This window comes from Phyllobates terribilis, unplaced genomic scaffold, assembly GCF_046119375.1.
Source record: "Phyllobates terribilis strain yellow unplaced genomic scaffold, ASM4611937v1 Scaffold_2__4_contigs__length_985480577, whole genome shotgun sequence".
In the NCBI taxonomy this organism is placed as follows: Eukaryota; Metazoa; Chordata; class Amphibia; order Anura; family Dendrobatidae; genus Phyllobates; species Phyllobates terribilis.
In genome coordinates this window covers 920,025,124-920,042,833 of record NW_027362762.1, presented here as the reverse complement: position 1 = coordinate 920,042,833, position 17,710 = coordinate 920,025,124, and the positions used below count along the sequence as shown (strand labels likewise).

At 40.5% G+C, this 17,710-nt stretch overlaps 1 protein-coding gene across 4 annotated transcripts in view; it reads left to right on the top strand.

Annotated features, from left to right (window-relative positions):
- Positions 1 to 17,311, top strand: part of APP (amyloid beta precursor protein) — a 248,504-nt gene extending 231,193 nt beyond the window's left edge. For 2 of the 4 annotated variants that reach the window (XM_073668273.1, XM_073668275.1), the window contains 5 exons: positions 1,286 to 1,504; positions 2,908 to 2,961; positions 9,015 to 9,097; positions 10,433 to 10,579; positions 16,083 to 17,311. In XM_073668273.1, coding sequence (XP_073524374.1) covers positions 1,286 to 1,504; positions 2,908 to 2,961; positions 9,015 to 9,097; positions 10,433 to 10,579; positions 16,083 to 16,184 — 605 coding nt within the window. In that variant the 3' untranslated portion in view covers positions 16,185 to 17,311. The remainder of the gene's footprint in view (positions 1 to 1,285; positions 1,505 to 2,907; positions 2,962 to 9,014; positions 9,098 to 10,432; positions 10,580 to 16,082) is intronic. The other 2 variants (XM_073668274.1, XM_073668283.1) reach the window with 1 other exon arrangement.
- The last annotated feature ends 399 nt before the right edge of the window (positions 17,312 to 17,710 follow it).

The window sequence follows — 17,710 nt, the reverse complement described above, 5'->3', positions numbered from 1 at the left end:
TGAAAGAACAGGTGTCTACTCATGTGTGCGGCTCTTTATTCAAGTCTTTGAGAGTTATGGGAAAAGCAAAAAATACTTAGTTTTTTTCTTACAACCACTACAGACTTTGAACTAATATATTTGCACATATGCACTGCCATCTCTCTTGTTATCCTGCTTCTGACTGTAGTTAGAGGGAAAAAAAAGAATGTAATGATTCAAAAGTGACAACCAAAATGGCCGTACTTCGTATTGTTGGTTTTTCAAAAATGGTCTCCAAAAACTGCGGATAACTCAAAGCAAAAGTAACATAACGCAGTAGCCAAAGTTTAGCAAATAACTTCTAATTCAGGGATGTCAAACTCAAATACACAGAGGGCCAAAATTAAAAACTTGAACAAAGTCGCCGGCCAACCTTAATATTTATTTTAAAAAATGTCTACAGTTGAGGAAGCTGTTCCTCATCATCAAATATGGAAACAAACTTAAAGGGGTTTTCCACAAACAAAGTACATTTTAATTAATAAATCTTAAAAGACAGACCACATGACCGGAGCATTGGGTACTTTCTTGCTGGCAGGGGCGTACATAGAAATCATGGGGTTCCATGGCAGAAGTTCTAATTGGGCCTCTCCCCCTCTCCAAAAAAAAACTTTTAATATTCAGTGGGGTCACAAAAGAACATATCTCAAAACTTTGCAGCCCTAGATTGCCCTTTTATTGCCCCCATAAAGTATGATGCCAACAAAAGTGCCCCCCAAGCACAGTATGATACCTCCACAGTGAATTCCTCCACGGTACACTTCACATGCACGTTATGATGACCCAACTGTACCCCCTCAACTCCCCTGGCAAAGTATGGTGACCCCAACACCGTATGATGCCCCAACTGTGATCCCCGTACAGCCCTCCACACAGTAAAATGGGCTCCACATAGTCCTTCGTACAGTATAATGGACCTTACATAGTCCTTCATACAGTATAATGGACCTTACAAAGTCCTCTGTACAGTATAATGGACCTTACATAGTCCTCCATACAGTATAATGGACCTTACATAGTCCTCCGTACAGTATAATGGACCTTACGTAGTCCTCTGTACATTATAATGGACCTTATATAGTCCTCCATTCAGAACAATGGCCCTACATAGTCCTCCATACAGAATAATGGCCCCACATAGTGCTCCATATGGTGTCGCAGGCCAAATATAATCACCATGCTGGCCAGATTTGGTCCGCGGTCCCGAGCTTGACATGCATGTTCTAATTTGTCTAATCTGTGGTCAATTTCATATATTGTCTAGATGAGTTGTTTCAAAAGGAGCAGAACTACTCCGACGATGTGTTGTCCAACATGGTCAGTGAGCCCAGAATCAGCTACGGCAACGATGCCCTTATGCCCTCTCTGACTGAGACTAAGACCACAGTGGAGCTTCTCCCTGTGGATGGCGAGTACAATGTTGATCTTCAGCCCTGGCATCCATTTGGTGTGGATCCAGTCCCTGCAAACACCGAGAATGAAGGTAAGAGTAACATTTTTGAGAGGGTTGTTATATATGATACATGTGCATGTCTTTTAGATATATCTCTGCATGTCTCCTGTATGTTTTCTGCTGTTCTGCTACTTGTGTCCTGCATGGTTGACAATTTGTAACCCTTAAGGTGGCCATAGACATAAGTTATCATTTGGCGGTCAGTTCTACTTCAAACTTTGGGATATGAGATTCCAAGACAACTCATGCAATGCTTATCACCATTCACAATAGTGAATGGTTATTCACTATGGAATTTGTCATGTGCTAATCCAGTCCAATCCTATTTTTTACGAATAACTGATGTCGGAGAACTTTTGGGCATAAACCAGATCATAACCTTCCTACTCTGGTCAAAGTGTAAAGTTCTTGCAGTTGTAGGGCAGTTGCAATCATCTCTTGAAATACCAAATGAAGAACTGCATAATACAGCAATCTAGTGTAAATGTCACCTGCATAAAAGTTTTGTAGCAGCCTAGGATATTCTCAATTATGACATTGTCATCCCACGTTTTTAATTGTTGGTTTAAAGGCTTTGCATCATCTTTAATTTAACTTTATATGAAAAAGCGAAGCAAAAAATATTAGTTTAATTGTTTTTTTATATGAATTTTTAATTGTTCAGCTCCTTCAGCTTACATGTATCACAATACATTGCAAGCTGCTTGATGTAGTTTAGTATGTTCAGTGACTACACCAACCTTCATCTCCCTGTCAGCGCAGTCTCAAACTTCTACAATCTTCTCCTGAATGTTATATTCTGATTTGATGTGAACAGATTTAAAGACAGGAGGGGCAGCCAAATGTCAGGATAAATACTAAACAGCATCAAGCTGCTTACATTGTATTGAAATACATTGCAAAATAACAGTGAACATTTTTTAATGAAAATCCATCTACATAACAAATGCAATAAAAAAAGATGCAAAGGTGTACGTAGCCTTTTAAAGCATTTGTGGGTGGAAGGTCTCTTCTACACGATGCAGCACTTGGGGATAGATTGGGTTTTTCTAATCACGTACACCCCTTGATAATATAGGCCATCAGGTTGTTCTTTTGTGAGTGTTACCAATTAGGTCTTTTGAGTTTAGCAGAAAAAGAAAAAAAAAACGTGTGTTGGTCTTGTTCATTGTTATGCCGGGATCACCACATGTCCTGTCCATGCAAAATATCAGCACAGATGATTCCCTTAGATGATGTGAGCCTCAAAGTGTACGAGCCTCCTTGTACGTTGTTCCTCCTGTCCTATCCGTCTAGCACGTTAACCCTAGTTGCATTTTTACCACTCTATATATTTTCCCTGTCTCCTTCCCATTCAGTAAATGATGTATTTTTATTTGCTTTTCCTATTCTTTTATTTTTTTTATATATATTCTTTTGCTGCACGTTCCCAGTTGAACCAGTTGATGCTCGCCCTGCCGCAGATAGAGGACTCACTACACGACCAGGTATATAACGCTTTGCTTTTCACCTTCCATCCTTAGCACGGTTTATGCTTGCCTGCTTGCGATTCATTTTTGTATTAGATTTATGTGTTTTGCTGTAATTTTTAAGAATCACTTTTTGCATGAAATTGCCCTTGACTTTATAATGCTGCACCTGCTCAACCACACCTGTTAACATCTCTTATCAATGTTTTTTTTCTTGATATATGCATTACCTTCATTCCCATGAGTCACGTTATATATGTTATGTATTATTCATGTTACCTCCATGCCAACATTTTTAAGGAGGACCTGTCACAAGGTCAAAATTGGGCTTTTATTTTATTCTCGCAGCTCTCCTGAGTGAGTAATCCAGTTTTTTTTACAATCCGTTTTACGGTTCCAGAGATATGGGTCTTTTTATTTAGTGCTAATAGTTATGGTCCTTACAAAGGGGGCGTGGCTCAGAGTAATTATGCAGCACAGCTTAAAGACACGCCCCTGAGGATCCTGTGAGTCACACCCCTTATGTAAAGAATATGTAAATTAGTAAGTAAAAAGGTCAGTATGCCAGGAACAATATGATTAGAAAAAAAAAGTAGAATAGTTAGGAGAGCAGCGGGAATAAAATAAGAGCAAAAACTGATCACTTTTGACCTGGTGACTGGTCCTTTTTAAGGGGTTTGTCTAATATTTGAATAAAAAGGATCTGTTTTAATAAACTGCAAAACACTTTTATCCATAGATTTTCGTGTATTGTAGCTTTTCTTTATTTACTTGACCCATTTTTCTAATCACAGCTGATAATTTTTTTTTTTTTTTCAAAAACAATGTTATCAAGGGAATAAAGAAAATAATTAATACTTCTCCCTAATATCCCTGCTCCAGTTCCTGCATCGAAATGCCAAGAGTACCTGGAAATACCCGCTCAGCCAATGACAGGCTGCCACGATGACCCTCTTCAGCTAGTGATTGGCTGAGCAGCATTTCCTGTGTAAAGCATTGGGTAACCCCTTTAAGGCTATTTTTGCATAGCTAATTCACTTTGTCAGGTCTCCTTCCTCTTCTATATTTCCCTTTCCCCTTCAATAGCTCTAATGTCTAGTCTCTTCTACATCAAGACCCCAATGTTAGATCCTAGATAATGAAGAGATACTTATCGTTAGGTGTCTTCTCTTCTCCAAATGTCATTCCTTTTCTACACCTCTGCTTCAAATATGGAGGGGTCAGGTCTCAAAATAGATTGATCCCAGACAGACTGACCCACCTGAGATCAGTGTGAACGGAGCTTCATCTGCCTCTCCATCTCTGTTCTTCTAGTTATCATATCAACGTTCTTCTAGTTGTCGTATGAACGTTCTTCTAGTTGTCGTATGAACGTTCTTCTAGTTGTCGTATGAACGTTCTTCTAGTTGTCGTATGAACGTTCTTCTAGTTGTCGTATGAACGTTCTTCTAGTTGTCGTATGAACGTTCTTCTAGTTGTCGTATGAACGTTCTTCTAGTTGTCGTATGAACGTTCTTCTAGTTGTCGTATGAACGTTCTTCTAGTTGTCCTATCAACGTTCTTCTAGTTGTCCTATCAACGTTCTTCTAGTTGTCGTATGAACGTTCTTCTAGTTGTCCTATCAACGTTCTTCTAGTTGTCCTATCAACGTTCTTCTAGTTGTCCTATCAACGTTCTTCTAGTTGTCCTATCAACGTTCTTCTAGTTGTCCTATCAACGTTCTTCTAGTTGTCCTATCAACGTTCTCCTACCTGTCCCACCTCATCATAGCTTCCATGATTTCCTTCATCTTCCCTAGTGTGAAGACTTGACGGAGTGCCACATATTATAAGCTTCATCCACTGGTTTAATTAGCTTAAAAAAATAAAGGGTCAGGAGGATCACAATAAAAATGTATATTTCTGATATTTCTTGTCCAAATGTTCCCCCGATTATAGTGCATCCATCGACATTAGCGATACTAGGCTTTCATCCATCTCGGGAACGCATGCTGTAGGGATTTATTCGTCGTTACATTTTCCAGTCTCTATGAGCATTTCTTATTTTATGGGAGACTATACGGCTGACGATATAAAGGCGTTTTCTTATGAAACTGTCATCATGGCTAATGTCTCTCTGTATTCAGCCATCAAGAGAAAACCTGATTATTGAAAGCACTTTCTGATGTGTCCACCCTCTCCAGGGTGGACACCCTTTCCTCTGCCTACAATAAAGCTGCATTTATGCAGAGGAAAAGCCTGCTTTCTGACAGCGGTAATAGTTTACAAGAAGCGGTATATTGCTTTTATAGTTTTCTCTTCCATTTTATTGGAAGAGGTTTTTTTGGTAAATGTTTTTTGTGTAGAGAGAGATTTTAATGTGGCAAAATGTTTGAAAATTACAATTTCAGTTCGGATATGAAAGCTATTTTCCCTTTATTTTCTAATATTTGTGGAAATACATCTGTTTTTTTTTTTTCTACTTTTCTTTATATTTAACACTTATACTTTGAGATGCTTTTACTTTTACCTTTTATTATTTTTTTTGTAAGAGTTCAATGTGAACTACTCAAAAATTCCACACTAAAGCCTCCCGAACACATAGGATAAAGTCATCAAACCCAACAATTTAAGTGGGATCAGCAGATCATCTGATATGCCGGAAAGCATCTTGACTCTTCTCCCAACAGATGATGTCTCGGGCGGTTTGCATTTTAACCAACCCTTTTGTTTTCGGGGGAGATAAGCTGCTTCTTGTTGTGTCTGGCATTGACTTTCTCCTTTCTAGCCATTGAAAATGCTCAGCCGAGCTGAGCGCTCATGTGAATGTGACACCTTGTGCCAAAATTAAGGCACAAGTTTCTGGCACAAAGTAAGCCAACTAATAGGTGACTAAAATGTCAAAAGATGCCCCAAATATGTCAAACAGCATGAGACCCTGTGACAAATCCGACACTTTTTAAGACTGTCCAGTCTAAATTTCCACTTTTATAAAAGTTAGACTGTATTAATAAATCTGCCCCAATGTTTTCTTACTTAAGATAGAAGTAAGTAGTTGCATAAAAAAAAAAATAAAACCCACCAACTTTCAAAGATAATGAAATGACTCTGTTGTCTCTGTCCTAGTCTACACAGCAAAGCTAAATATTGAGCTACAGAAAGCTGGAAAAGGTCAGCCTGTTGCGTGTGATCAGGGATCAGTTTGGGAAATGTGACTATATAAATTTCTATATATGGTATATCAAACAGGAGAAACAAAGGAGTAGCTTTAAAACTCTCAAAGGAAAGTGTGCGGTCGGCACGCGAAACATGCGTAGGGGCGCAGTACTTCCAGCCTTTACACTCCGGGCCAGGCCAGACTTCCCTTGACACAATGGGTAAGGTCAATTATTTTTGAGCATCTCAGCAGTATTTAGGGCGCAACTTTCATATTTGGATAAAAGACAAATGATTTAATATTTATTATACAAATTCCTACTAGTGTTATATTGCTCCCTATTTCAGACTTGTCGATCGTCTGGTGACCAAACCTTTGGTCATTTGTGCCTGTACCCGGACCTTTTTGTGTTGCCATTCTGTCCATCATATTTACTTCTGTGTGGTTTTTAAATCAATTTTTTCAATAAAAATGTATGTGATGTGTTAAAGCTACTCCTTTGTTTGGAGTATCTAGCTATATACTATATGCACTAATGATCTATAATGATCCTATTTTGATTAATTAATCATGCCCATGGGACTTTTTCTAATTATAAATTTCTATATAGTTGCATAAAAAATGTAAAATAAAATGTTGCATGTTGTACTATACAAGCAGGGTGCTTTTACCACCCTCATTTTTTGATGTAGAAGTGTTAGGCTGGTAGAATAGGTATTTGGGTGTCATCTGCTCGTGTTGTTAATGATGCAACCCAAACCGAATACAATGAATGATATGAGTCTGTCCTTTCCAGCGAGCACAACCCCCCACGCTGTTCCAGCATATGCAGTGCTTGTCTATCTGAGCCTGCCAAATTCATGCTTCATTTCCCCGGGTAAATGGCGCGATAATAGATTTGTGTTGACAATGAATGCTCTTAAACTCAGGAAGAAAACACTTTACATTATGAAAGCCGCCCTCTGTCTGTGCAGTGTCCGTTTTCTGAGGGACCTCTTAACTTCAAGTGACCTTCTGGAGACCCCAGATGGTTTGTGGCCATATTGTGATATTGGGAATCAGGGATACCACGTATATTGCTGGATTGATAGGCAGACACCATTGCTGGTGTATGTAGAAGCCATGATGATCTCCTGCAGGTATTTCTGGCCTTAGGTTTTCTACTGGATTAAACCTCCCTTTCACTTCTAGATGGGTGAAGGATGTGCTAACTTATCCAAATAACATTAGAATATTGCTTCATCAGAGAGGATTAGTTAGATATATGATCATTTGGGGTCTAACTTCAGGGACCGCCATGATCATTTAGGTTGGTATCTTCTAGTATCAAATTTAAGAATAGATGGGGGATATTTCTACAGATTGTCCTCGAGTGATTCATATACCATTGTGGGATAAGAAGATCCTTATAGTTTTATATGAAGGAGCTAAACAGATTCATACTAAGAAGGAGACCCCATAGCTGCTCTTATCACTACATTTTCTCATTTTATTGCTCAAGTTCCCATGTTTCCCATCCTGTGTGTTGTGATCCTGGTCCATTCCTTGCTCGTAGGGGGGACTATTTTCATGAGGGACATTTTTATGGGGCAGAGACCATGGAACTATTACATACAACCATAGTTTAAAGGGTTGTCTGAAGCCTCTGTTAGGGCATATGGACATCATGGCCTTTGGAGCCCCACGATAACCTATACCTCCACATCTCGATACATTGCTTGGACACTTGACAAAAACCTTCTGTTTGCAGTTGGACCATTGGAGCTGAAACGGTGGTGATCAGCTGATTATCGCAATTCATAAAGAAGGGGTTTTTTTCTTTAAGGACCCAGTGTTTTAGTACACCACCCACATATTCAGTTATGGTCTTAATATGCAATCAAGATCCTCCAATCTAAATATGTTTTGACCGTTTCTTCCATTGTAAAAGAACCTGAAGTTTAGTTTAAAGGAGTTGTCAGGTGACAACAAGTTATCACTTATCACCTGTTCACAAAGTTGCGGGTCCGACCGCCCAGTAGAACAGGGGCCTTTGACTCCTGTTAGAATGAAACTCGACCACCGCTCCATTCATTCTCTATGGGGCTGCTGAGCTCTGCGCTCAGCTTCGAGAATGATTGGCGCGGCAATCGGGCATCCGACCTATCATGCCATTATGTATTGGGGATAAAAATTTTGTTCTGCTGATCAGTGTGGGTCCGACCGACCAGTAGAACAGGGGTCTTCTATCCCTGTTAGAATGGAGCAGTAGGGTTTGTGATGGACCACCGCTCCATTCATTCTCCATGTGGCTGCTGAGCTCTGCGCTCAGCTTCGAGAATGATTGGCGCCGCAGTCGGGCGTCCGACCTATCATTCCATTATGTATTGGGGATAAAAATTTTGTTCTGCTGATCAGTGCTGGTCTGACCAACCAGTAGAACAGGGGGGGTCTCCTATCCCTGTTAGAATGGAGCAGTAGGGCTTGTGCTGGACCACCGCTCCATTCATTCTCTATCGGGCTGCTGAGCTCTGCGCTCAGCTTCGAGAAGATTGGCACGGCAGTCGGGCGTCCGACCTGTCATGCCATTATGTATTGGGGCTAAAAATTCTTTGTTCTGCTGATCATTGTGGGTCCCATTGGTCGGACCCCCTCACCAATCAGCTTGGCACATATCCTGTGGCTAGGTGATAACTTGGACAACCTTTTTAATTTATTTACTCACCTATCTCTACCGGGGAATGATGTACAGTGTATTATAGATTTTCCAGAAATGTTATCGACAGCTCACCTGTTAAAATTAAGTGCGCCCTATACATCATCATTACCAACGTGGGGTGGGAGGTTCATTTTTTATGTTTTGTAAAAGTTTAACCTAAGGCACTGGAGTCTGTGGTGTCTCTGGTAACCTTTTATGTGTTACTTTATCTTTTTTTTGTCTTTTCTTTTAAATACAGGATCAGGCCTTACCAACATTAAGACTGAAGAGATTTCTGAAATGAAAATGGATGCCGGCTATGAGGTGCACCACCAGAAGCTGGTAGGTTTTATCAGTGACACATAAAAGTGAGAAACCTAGGGGCAAAAATAAAGAATGTACTATGAAATCTATGGATATTAGAAGCAGTCACGCTCCCTGTCATCTGACCTTAAAGGGGTTGTCCGGGACTTTAACATTGACGGTGGCCACTGTACAGTTGACGAAGCTGACCTGTGCTGTGCAGCTCCATAACTGAGTAGTCCTGGCCGACACCGAGAACAGCTGATCGGCGGAGGTACCGGGTGTCGCACCCCCACCGAACAGACATTGACAACCTATCCTAAGGATAAGCCATCAATGTTAGAGTCCTGGACAACCCCTTTAACATCTTGCTACTACACATACATTAACGTAAAGTAGGAGACAGAGGGAAGGAAGTATATCTGCAGGACCCGACTACGCAGGGTTTGTTTGTTGTCTGTTACCATAGAGACACACAGGCCTGCAATAGAGCTGTAGAAAGAAAACAAGAGCGAATGTTATATATTAATGGGGTTTTTAAGCTAAATACACTTGTCAGCTAAGCTCAGAATAGGTAACCCTAAGATCTAAAAAAAAAAAAAAAAAAGAGGAGTCCCAGGTTCCCTGTGTGAATGGGAGTGGTAGTGCTCATGCCCAACTACTGCTCTGTATGTTTCTCTATATGTCAATCCCATAGAAGTGAATGGAGTGGCAGTCACACGTGCACTATTTTTAGGATCTCAGGGGACTCAGAGCAATCATAGATTTGTCACTTGTCCTGTTTTAGTGGAAAACCCATTTCAGAGGGTTACCCGGTGCCGCTCACAAGGTCAGATACTGTACCACAGACAGATCTGACAGGTCATGCTAGCCATGCATGAGACCTGACAGGTCCCGCCAGCCGTGCATGAGACCTGACAGGTCCCGCCAGCCGTGCATGAGACCTGACAGGTCCCGCCAGCCGTGCATGAGACCTGACAGGTCCCGCCAGCCGTGCATGAGACCTGACAGGTCCCGCCAGCCGTGCATGAGACCTGACAGGTCCCGCCAGCCGTGCATGAGACCTGACAGGTCCCGCCAGCCGTGCATGAGACCTGACAGATCCTGTCAGTAACATTAATTGTATATGCACCATTGCTTTTACTTAAAGCAGGGTAATGGCTCATTTTGTTTCTATTTTAGGTTTTGTCTGTTTAGTGACTAGTGTGAACATGCTTCTATATTTTGCATGCATACCAACTTATATTCCAGTTCATTTTTTGGGGGGGGATGTAAAGAAGGAAATGGTATGGTGTGAATGATCACAGGGTATATACATACATTACTTCGCATTGCAACTTTAATCTAAATATATCTATCTGTATCCTTTTTTAGGTTTTCTTTGCTGAAGAAGTCGGCTCTAACAAGGGGGCAATAATTGGTCTAATGGTCGGCGGTGTTGTCATAGCAACCGTCATAGTAATCACTCTGGTGATGCTGAAGAAGAAGCAGTATACATCCATCCATCACGGCGTAGTAGAGGTGAGCACCTGTCTATCGTGACCCCGACTATCAGCCGGTGATGCTTTGTTTTATATGTCTCGGCAGCTGACAGGGAAATCTGTCGTCGCTGGTTAGTGTCAGACACCATTAACCGCGCCTGCAATGCAAACAGTCAGCGAGCCGGCCATCGAGCTTTGTCTTTCTCTTGGGGAAAAAAAAGATTTCCATTTACAATTTTTAAAGTAATGTTCCAGACTTAGAAAACCCACCCTCAAAGTAGTCATGAAGTCCTGGAGGTGGAGCTTTACCCCTTAATATGGTCTTTCATCTGTATACTATAGATGACCCCCTGATGCTCCAAGGATGGATGGAAGGATGATCCAACCTTCTGCATCATTATGTAAGGGGGATAAAAGCTCTTCGATCTGCCGATTGGAGAGGGTTCTAGCAGTGGGACACCCACCGATCAGCAAGAATCCTGAGGACAGGTGACTTTGGGTCTCAGATCCTACACGCCTTACATAGGTGGTCATTCAGTAACATGTCCACTACACAATGCGAAATTTAATGTGTGGCAGCCTGACGGCTGATTCCTAGGACTGGGACAAGATATGTTTAGTACTTTATAGCTAAATCAGCCATGTTTGATAGTTTGGAGAAGATAGGAGCCAACAGCCAGCTGCCCTCTCATCTCCTGGACATGACTTTGGCTGGATATCTTACTTAAACTAGGAGAGGTAAGTTTTTTTCACCCACTAAAGTCCGAGACGTGAAATGATAAAGGTTTTATTGGCAGGAGTGTTTGCACCAACTGCTAGAAATCCACAGTGCACATAACCCCACCGATGACAGCATCTCTGAAGCTCGAGAGATACTTTAAGACAATTTCGAAGGTTTTCTTTGGATGATTTATGTTTGATGCAACTTTTTGGATCATCAAGAGTTTTTGTGGCATTTTAAAGACGGCACACTTTAAGTGATACATGAGTAAGGCAATGGTATCAGTGTCAGTCATTTTGGTGTAGAGGAGAGTTTGGCTACGGTGAAGCATTTATACAGCGGAGCTCCTTTGTATCATCTAATGGGTCTCTCACACCCACCATACCTTGTGGTCATTTGATGACCCTGTGCAGCTGATATTAGGATTATCTTTAATAAAGCTTTTTTTCTTCAGTTCCCCACTGTTCTCCTCACTTTCTCCTAAGGTGGGGGACCTCACGTGACTGCTGCAACCTATCCACCCATGGCTCCAGCAGTAACGTGCCAAGAAAGCCAGAAGAGAGAGGAGATTGTCCTCCAGCTCAGATGGTGCATGACGACTGCAATCATTCAGCAGCTACAGTGGTCACGAAATGTCTTCTGCCAAAAGAGGAAGTAAGGAGACAATAATGTGGAGCAACTAGGGTCCATTAGGTGAAAATATGTTTATGGGATTTTCTTAGACCATCATAGGCCCATGGTAAAATAAAAGTGATGGAGAACCCTTTTAAGTAGAGTCCATGTAAAAAGGGATCAGGGCCCTTACCGATGTTATTCCATCTCTATTTATGGTGCTTAATTTTTCACGACTTCATCATTCGGCAATTGTGCAATTCACCCCCCCCCCCCCCCCAAAAAAATAAATAAATAATGGAAAGAACAGAAAAAAGTTGACGCCAATCCATTAATCACTTGGCCAACAGTATGCCTTATTGCTCGGCTTCATCAGGGTGATTAGATTGAAAAGAAGCGATTATTAGAGCTGGCAATGTAAAGTGTCATTGCATCAGATGCAACATCATTAGTCTGCTCCACTTCCTAATAGTTTTCCTGGAAAAAGGAAATGTGGGGAGATGCACGTTACACATGAGGAGAGGATATGAAATCTGCACTGATGCTTTTTCAAGTGAAATGATCCTGACTTACATAGTATGACTTGTCTTGTTGCAACATGTTAAATGGAATCGGTCAGTAGGATCAACCCTCTTAAACCGTCTATATGGTCATGTAGATCATAGGAAGTTGAATAATATCTTCATATCTGCGATCTGATGTCTTAGTCCAGTGAAATCCACATTTTTCCTATATGTAAATGAGCTGTTAAGATCTATGGGCCGGACATAGATCTCCCCAAGAATCTTACTCCAGAGCTTATCTTAACTAAAAGGGGGCGTTACCAGTGTGAGACATTAAATGACTGACAGTCTGCTCTCATATGCAGATGAGCTATTTAGATCTATAGGCTGGACACAGATCAACCTTAAAATTTGCCTCCCGAGCACCACTCCAGCGTTTTTTTAAATTTAATACTGCAGTTGTGCCACTAATGTAAGTTCCCTGCCCCTAGTATTTTCCTTCATCAGCTGCCGTCTTCATAAGTTATCCACGCCGTTGCGGTAGTCTTCGTTAGTTTGTGACCTGCTGGATCTCTCCAGTGTTTGCTGAAGTTACAACTCAATGTAAGTTTATGAGAACCAAAACAAGGCTCTCATAAACTTGCATAGAAAGCTTGTGACCGTTACCTATGACTTCCGGTCAGTCAGAAGTTGCGGTCACAAGATGGCAGATTGGGACCGCAACTGTGCTGTAAACAGCTGAAGACGGCGGCTGATGAGTATAATACTGGGGTCGAGGAACTTGCACTAGTGGCACCATTCTAGCGCTGAAATAAAAAATAACCCGCTGGAGTGGTGCTTTGAATGAAAAGAGGAGTTACCAGTGTGAAACATGAAATGACTGACACATTGCTGTCATAAGCACACACAGCTCTGCAGTGAGATGAGAACCAACCCAGTACAACAGAGTTAACAGAGTACAGCAGAAGTGAACGTTTTCTCATTATAGACACATTTGCAGCAGCAGTTGTCCTCTCATAGTGCTGTCAGCTTTGCTGCAGACCTGTGCCTGATTATAGCCAACACTGTACAGCAGAGTTGAACTTTCTCATCAGAAACACAATAAGCACATTTGCATATGTCCTCTCTCAGTGCTGTCAGCTCTTCTGTACTTCCTACTCCTACATTGGCTGCCTGTGAGATGGAAGCTGAAGCACTATGAGAGGACTACTGCTGCAGCAAATGTGTTTGTAATGAGACAAAGTTTACTTCTGCTGTAATGTGTTAGTTCTGATCTCACAAACTTGGAGGTAAAAGTAGATGTATACCCACATTGCCGAGGATCCAATATACGATAAGAGATCAAATGCAGTATGGATGCTTATTTGTCAACGTGTGTATGATCATTGTGGTTTGTACTGATGAAGAGGTATGATTCATACTGCATCTGGTCTCTTATATTTTGGATCATCGACATCGCGGGTTAACATCCACTTTTACCTCCAAGTTTGTACCCCATCTTTTTGGTGGATCTGCAGCAGCCGATTTCATACAAGTTTACAAGAGGGTTGTGACTGTCACAACCCTTCCAGGTGAGAAAATCTCGTTTTACTTTTTCTCTTGTAAACCGGATAAGAACCCGTTGTGCTTATTGTCATTCCAGTTTTATCTATACAAGTTCTGATCTCACAGCAGAGCTGAGTTTGATTATGAGAGCAAAGTGTCAGTCATTACATGTCTCATACTGGTAAATTCCTCTTTCATTTAAAATAAGCTCTGGAGGTAGATTCTCTGGGAGATCTTTGTCCGGCCCATAGATCCTAATAGCTCATTTGCATATAAGAAAAATTTGGATTTCTCTGGACCAAGACATCGGATCGCAGATAACAAGGTATGATTTTATTCAGCTTTCTATGACCTATGTGCCCATATAGACGGCTGGGAGGGTTGATCCTACTGACTGATTGTCTTTAAGCCATAGGCATAAGCTGACTGTTGGCCCAATGCTGATTCAGCCAACAGCTATCTTTCCCAGCTACATTGTATACTTGCACAGTCTGGTTAGCTAGTCATTTATGATTATTCAACTTTGAGTTGGAGAGAAGTAATGGTAGAAGTCCATCATGCCAATGTTCCTTTTCCCCAACATCTGTCATGAGGTCTTTTGGGAAGTTCCCATAAACATTAGATTGGTGGTGCACCCAGCCAACATAATATGTGGGGTAAGTTTTAGTAAATTATACAGACTTAGCTACTTAAGGTCTACCATACAAATACTTGTCTTCTTTCTTCGTTATCACCATGAATATGCATGTGCTGAAATACACGGACTTGAGGATCGCTTATGTTTATACATGTATTGAGTGGTTTATTGGAAGTTCTGTCATGGTGGCCACCATGCAGGTATGGCTATTAAAGAGCTCAGGTGAAGTTGACTGTCAGGTCGGTATGTTTATTAAAATACTCATGGGAAGTTCCTCTTAATGAGCGATATGTGGGTGTATTAAAATGCTCACAGGAAGTTCTATTTTCGTGACCGCATGTACTGAAGTGTTGCAAGGAAGTTCTGTCTCAGTAGCCACCATGTAGGTGTAGATATAAAAGAGCTCATGTGATGATCTGAATTTTGGATCAATCAGTGGGTATATTTACCAAAATATTTACAGCAAGTTGCCTGTTAAATGACCAAAGTGTAGATGCACTAAAATTACATAGGGCGTTCTGTCTTGGTGATCACCATGCTGAAGAAAAGCACCCCCACACCATGATGCTGCCACCACCATGTTTGACGGTGGGCATGGTGTTTTCAAGATTATGTGCAGTTCCACTTTGCTCTCATCTGACTAGAGTACCTTCTTCCTTATATTAGCTTTGTCCCCTACATCGATTTTTGCAAACTGGACTTCTTATAGCTTGCTTTCAAGAATGGCTTATTTATTGACACTCTTCCATAAAGGCCAGATTTGTGGAGTATATGACTAGTAGATGTCCTGTGGACAGATTCTCCTACCTGAGCTGTGGATCTCTGCAGTTCCTCCAGTCTTGGCTGCTTCTCGTTTTAGTGCTCTCCTTGCTTGGGATGTCCGTTTAGATGGACGGCCATGTCTTGGTAGGTTTTCAGTTGTGCCATATTCCTTCTATTTTTTAACAATGCTCCATGAGATGTTCAGAGAGAGGTTATAAAAAAAATAGCCCTATCCCTGCTTTACTTTTTCCACAACTTTATCCCTGACCTGTCTGGTGTGTCCCTTGATTCTCATGATACTCTTTGATCCCTAATGATCTCAAACAAACCTCTGAGGCCTTCACAGAACAGCTGTAGTTGTACTGAGAATAAATTACAAGTGGACTCAATGTACATATGTGACTTCTGGAGGTAATTGGTCACTCAGGATTTTATTTAGGGGTATCAGACTACAGGGGGCTGAATACAAATGCAAGTCACAATTTTCAGATTTATATTTTTTTTAAAATGTAAAAAACAATGTAACATTGCTGCTTTGTGTTGGTATCACATAAAATCCCAACAAAATAAATGTAAGTTTGTGGGTGAAAAACTGTGGAAACGTTCATGGGGTATGAATACTTTTTCAAGGTACTGTAAACGTATAAAAAGACTTGAAGAACAGGAAATAACATGAAGAATGAACAAGAAAATATTATGCTATATATCTACTTAATACTGTCCGATACATTAGCAACCAACCTGTTTTCTGTTCATCCTTCAGGTTGATGCCGCAGTGACTCCCGAGGAACGTCACCTGACCAAGATGCAACAAAACGGCTACGAGAACCCCACGTACAAGTTCTTCGAACAGATGCAGAATTAGGAACACCACAAGCAGCCTATCGTCTCGGACAGCAAATGATTGCTTCACTGCCCATCGGTGTTCAGCTATATACATATATAAATATAGAACCAGAAAAAAAACAAAAAAATCATGTTGAGAGAATAATAATAATTAAAGAAAAAAAAACAAGAAAAACCTTTGACAAAAAAAAAATAATAATAATAAAAAAAATCACCACTGTTTTATGATTTCCTCATTTTCGCCTTTTGACAGCTGTGCTGTAACACAAGTAGATGCTTGAACTAATAAACTAAAATCGGTAATGTATTCTCTTAACATTTCAGTCTTTACATAACATTATTCAATGAATGTTTTTTGTGTACTGTAAAGAGTTTAGCTGTTTTAAGACTAGTGCATGAGTAGTTGCCTCTCCCTTATTTATCATGTAGATCTTTAACCAGGTTGTATATTATTCTTGTGAGTTGTGACAAAAAAAAAAAAAAAAATTAATTCCGGGGTGAAAACCGCTTTACAAAACGATTGGGGATGCATTATGTGTATGTGAGGTTTTATGCTTCCTAGTACATTTGTTTTACCACCTCCGCTATGCATTTTAAAGGAAAAAAAAAGTCGAATTTTATTTTTATTTTTTTAAAAATTCCATTGCAATTTTTTTGTTTCTTTGTTACTTTTCTTCTCTACTGTGTTATTGTACAGATTGTTCTGCCGTGTTAGTGATGTAGAAAATTATGGAAACACACGCACATTTGTTTTTTTGTGCCTGTTTTATGTGCACACTTTAGGAATTGCAGACGTTTAATTAAAAATCAAACAAAAAAAATATATATATATATATTTTTTTTTTTCTTTTCTTTTTTTTTTTTCCATGTAACTTTTAAGCTTTAACCCCTATCAGTGCTGGATGTGCCTGTGACACAATGTGTTGCAGTACCCTCTAGTTTTTTTTCATGGGGTTTCATGTGTCTCTGATAATTCAAAGCACTTTTTTTTAGAAAATTAAACAAAAAAAAAAAGTGCCCTGCTGGTCGACAATTAGCAGAGATTCCTTAATGACAACTTTCTGCTGGATGATTGTACAGAATCATTGCTTATGAACTAATAGCTTTCTACACTGTGTTACATAAATAAATTTAAAAAAAATCGGACTTGTTGTGTTGTGGGTTTTTTTTTCTGTTGTCCTCTCTATGTGGATGTGCTTAAAAACTTTTGTAGGCCTAAAGTGGAAAGAATTTCATTCCGATATTACAGGACCCTGGTGGACATCACTGTAATTCAAGGGTGGTCTTTAGCATCCATCATGTGGGTTTTATCAGTCAGTTTTCACTGGGGGTGTGCACTTCTACCTCCTCTATGATGCTGACCAATCATAAGCAGGCAGCAACATAGAAGTGCAGCAGAAGAGCAGGGAGGCCAATTCCAGTTAATATTTCCAGAAATTCTGTGTCACCTGACGGGACCTGTGGACTCAGTTCATGTGACCCTGATGTACAGCTCCTCTATACACAGTATTGTGGGTCCATAGCTCCCCTATACATAGTATGATG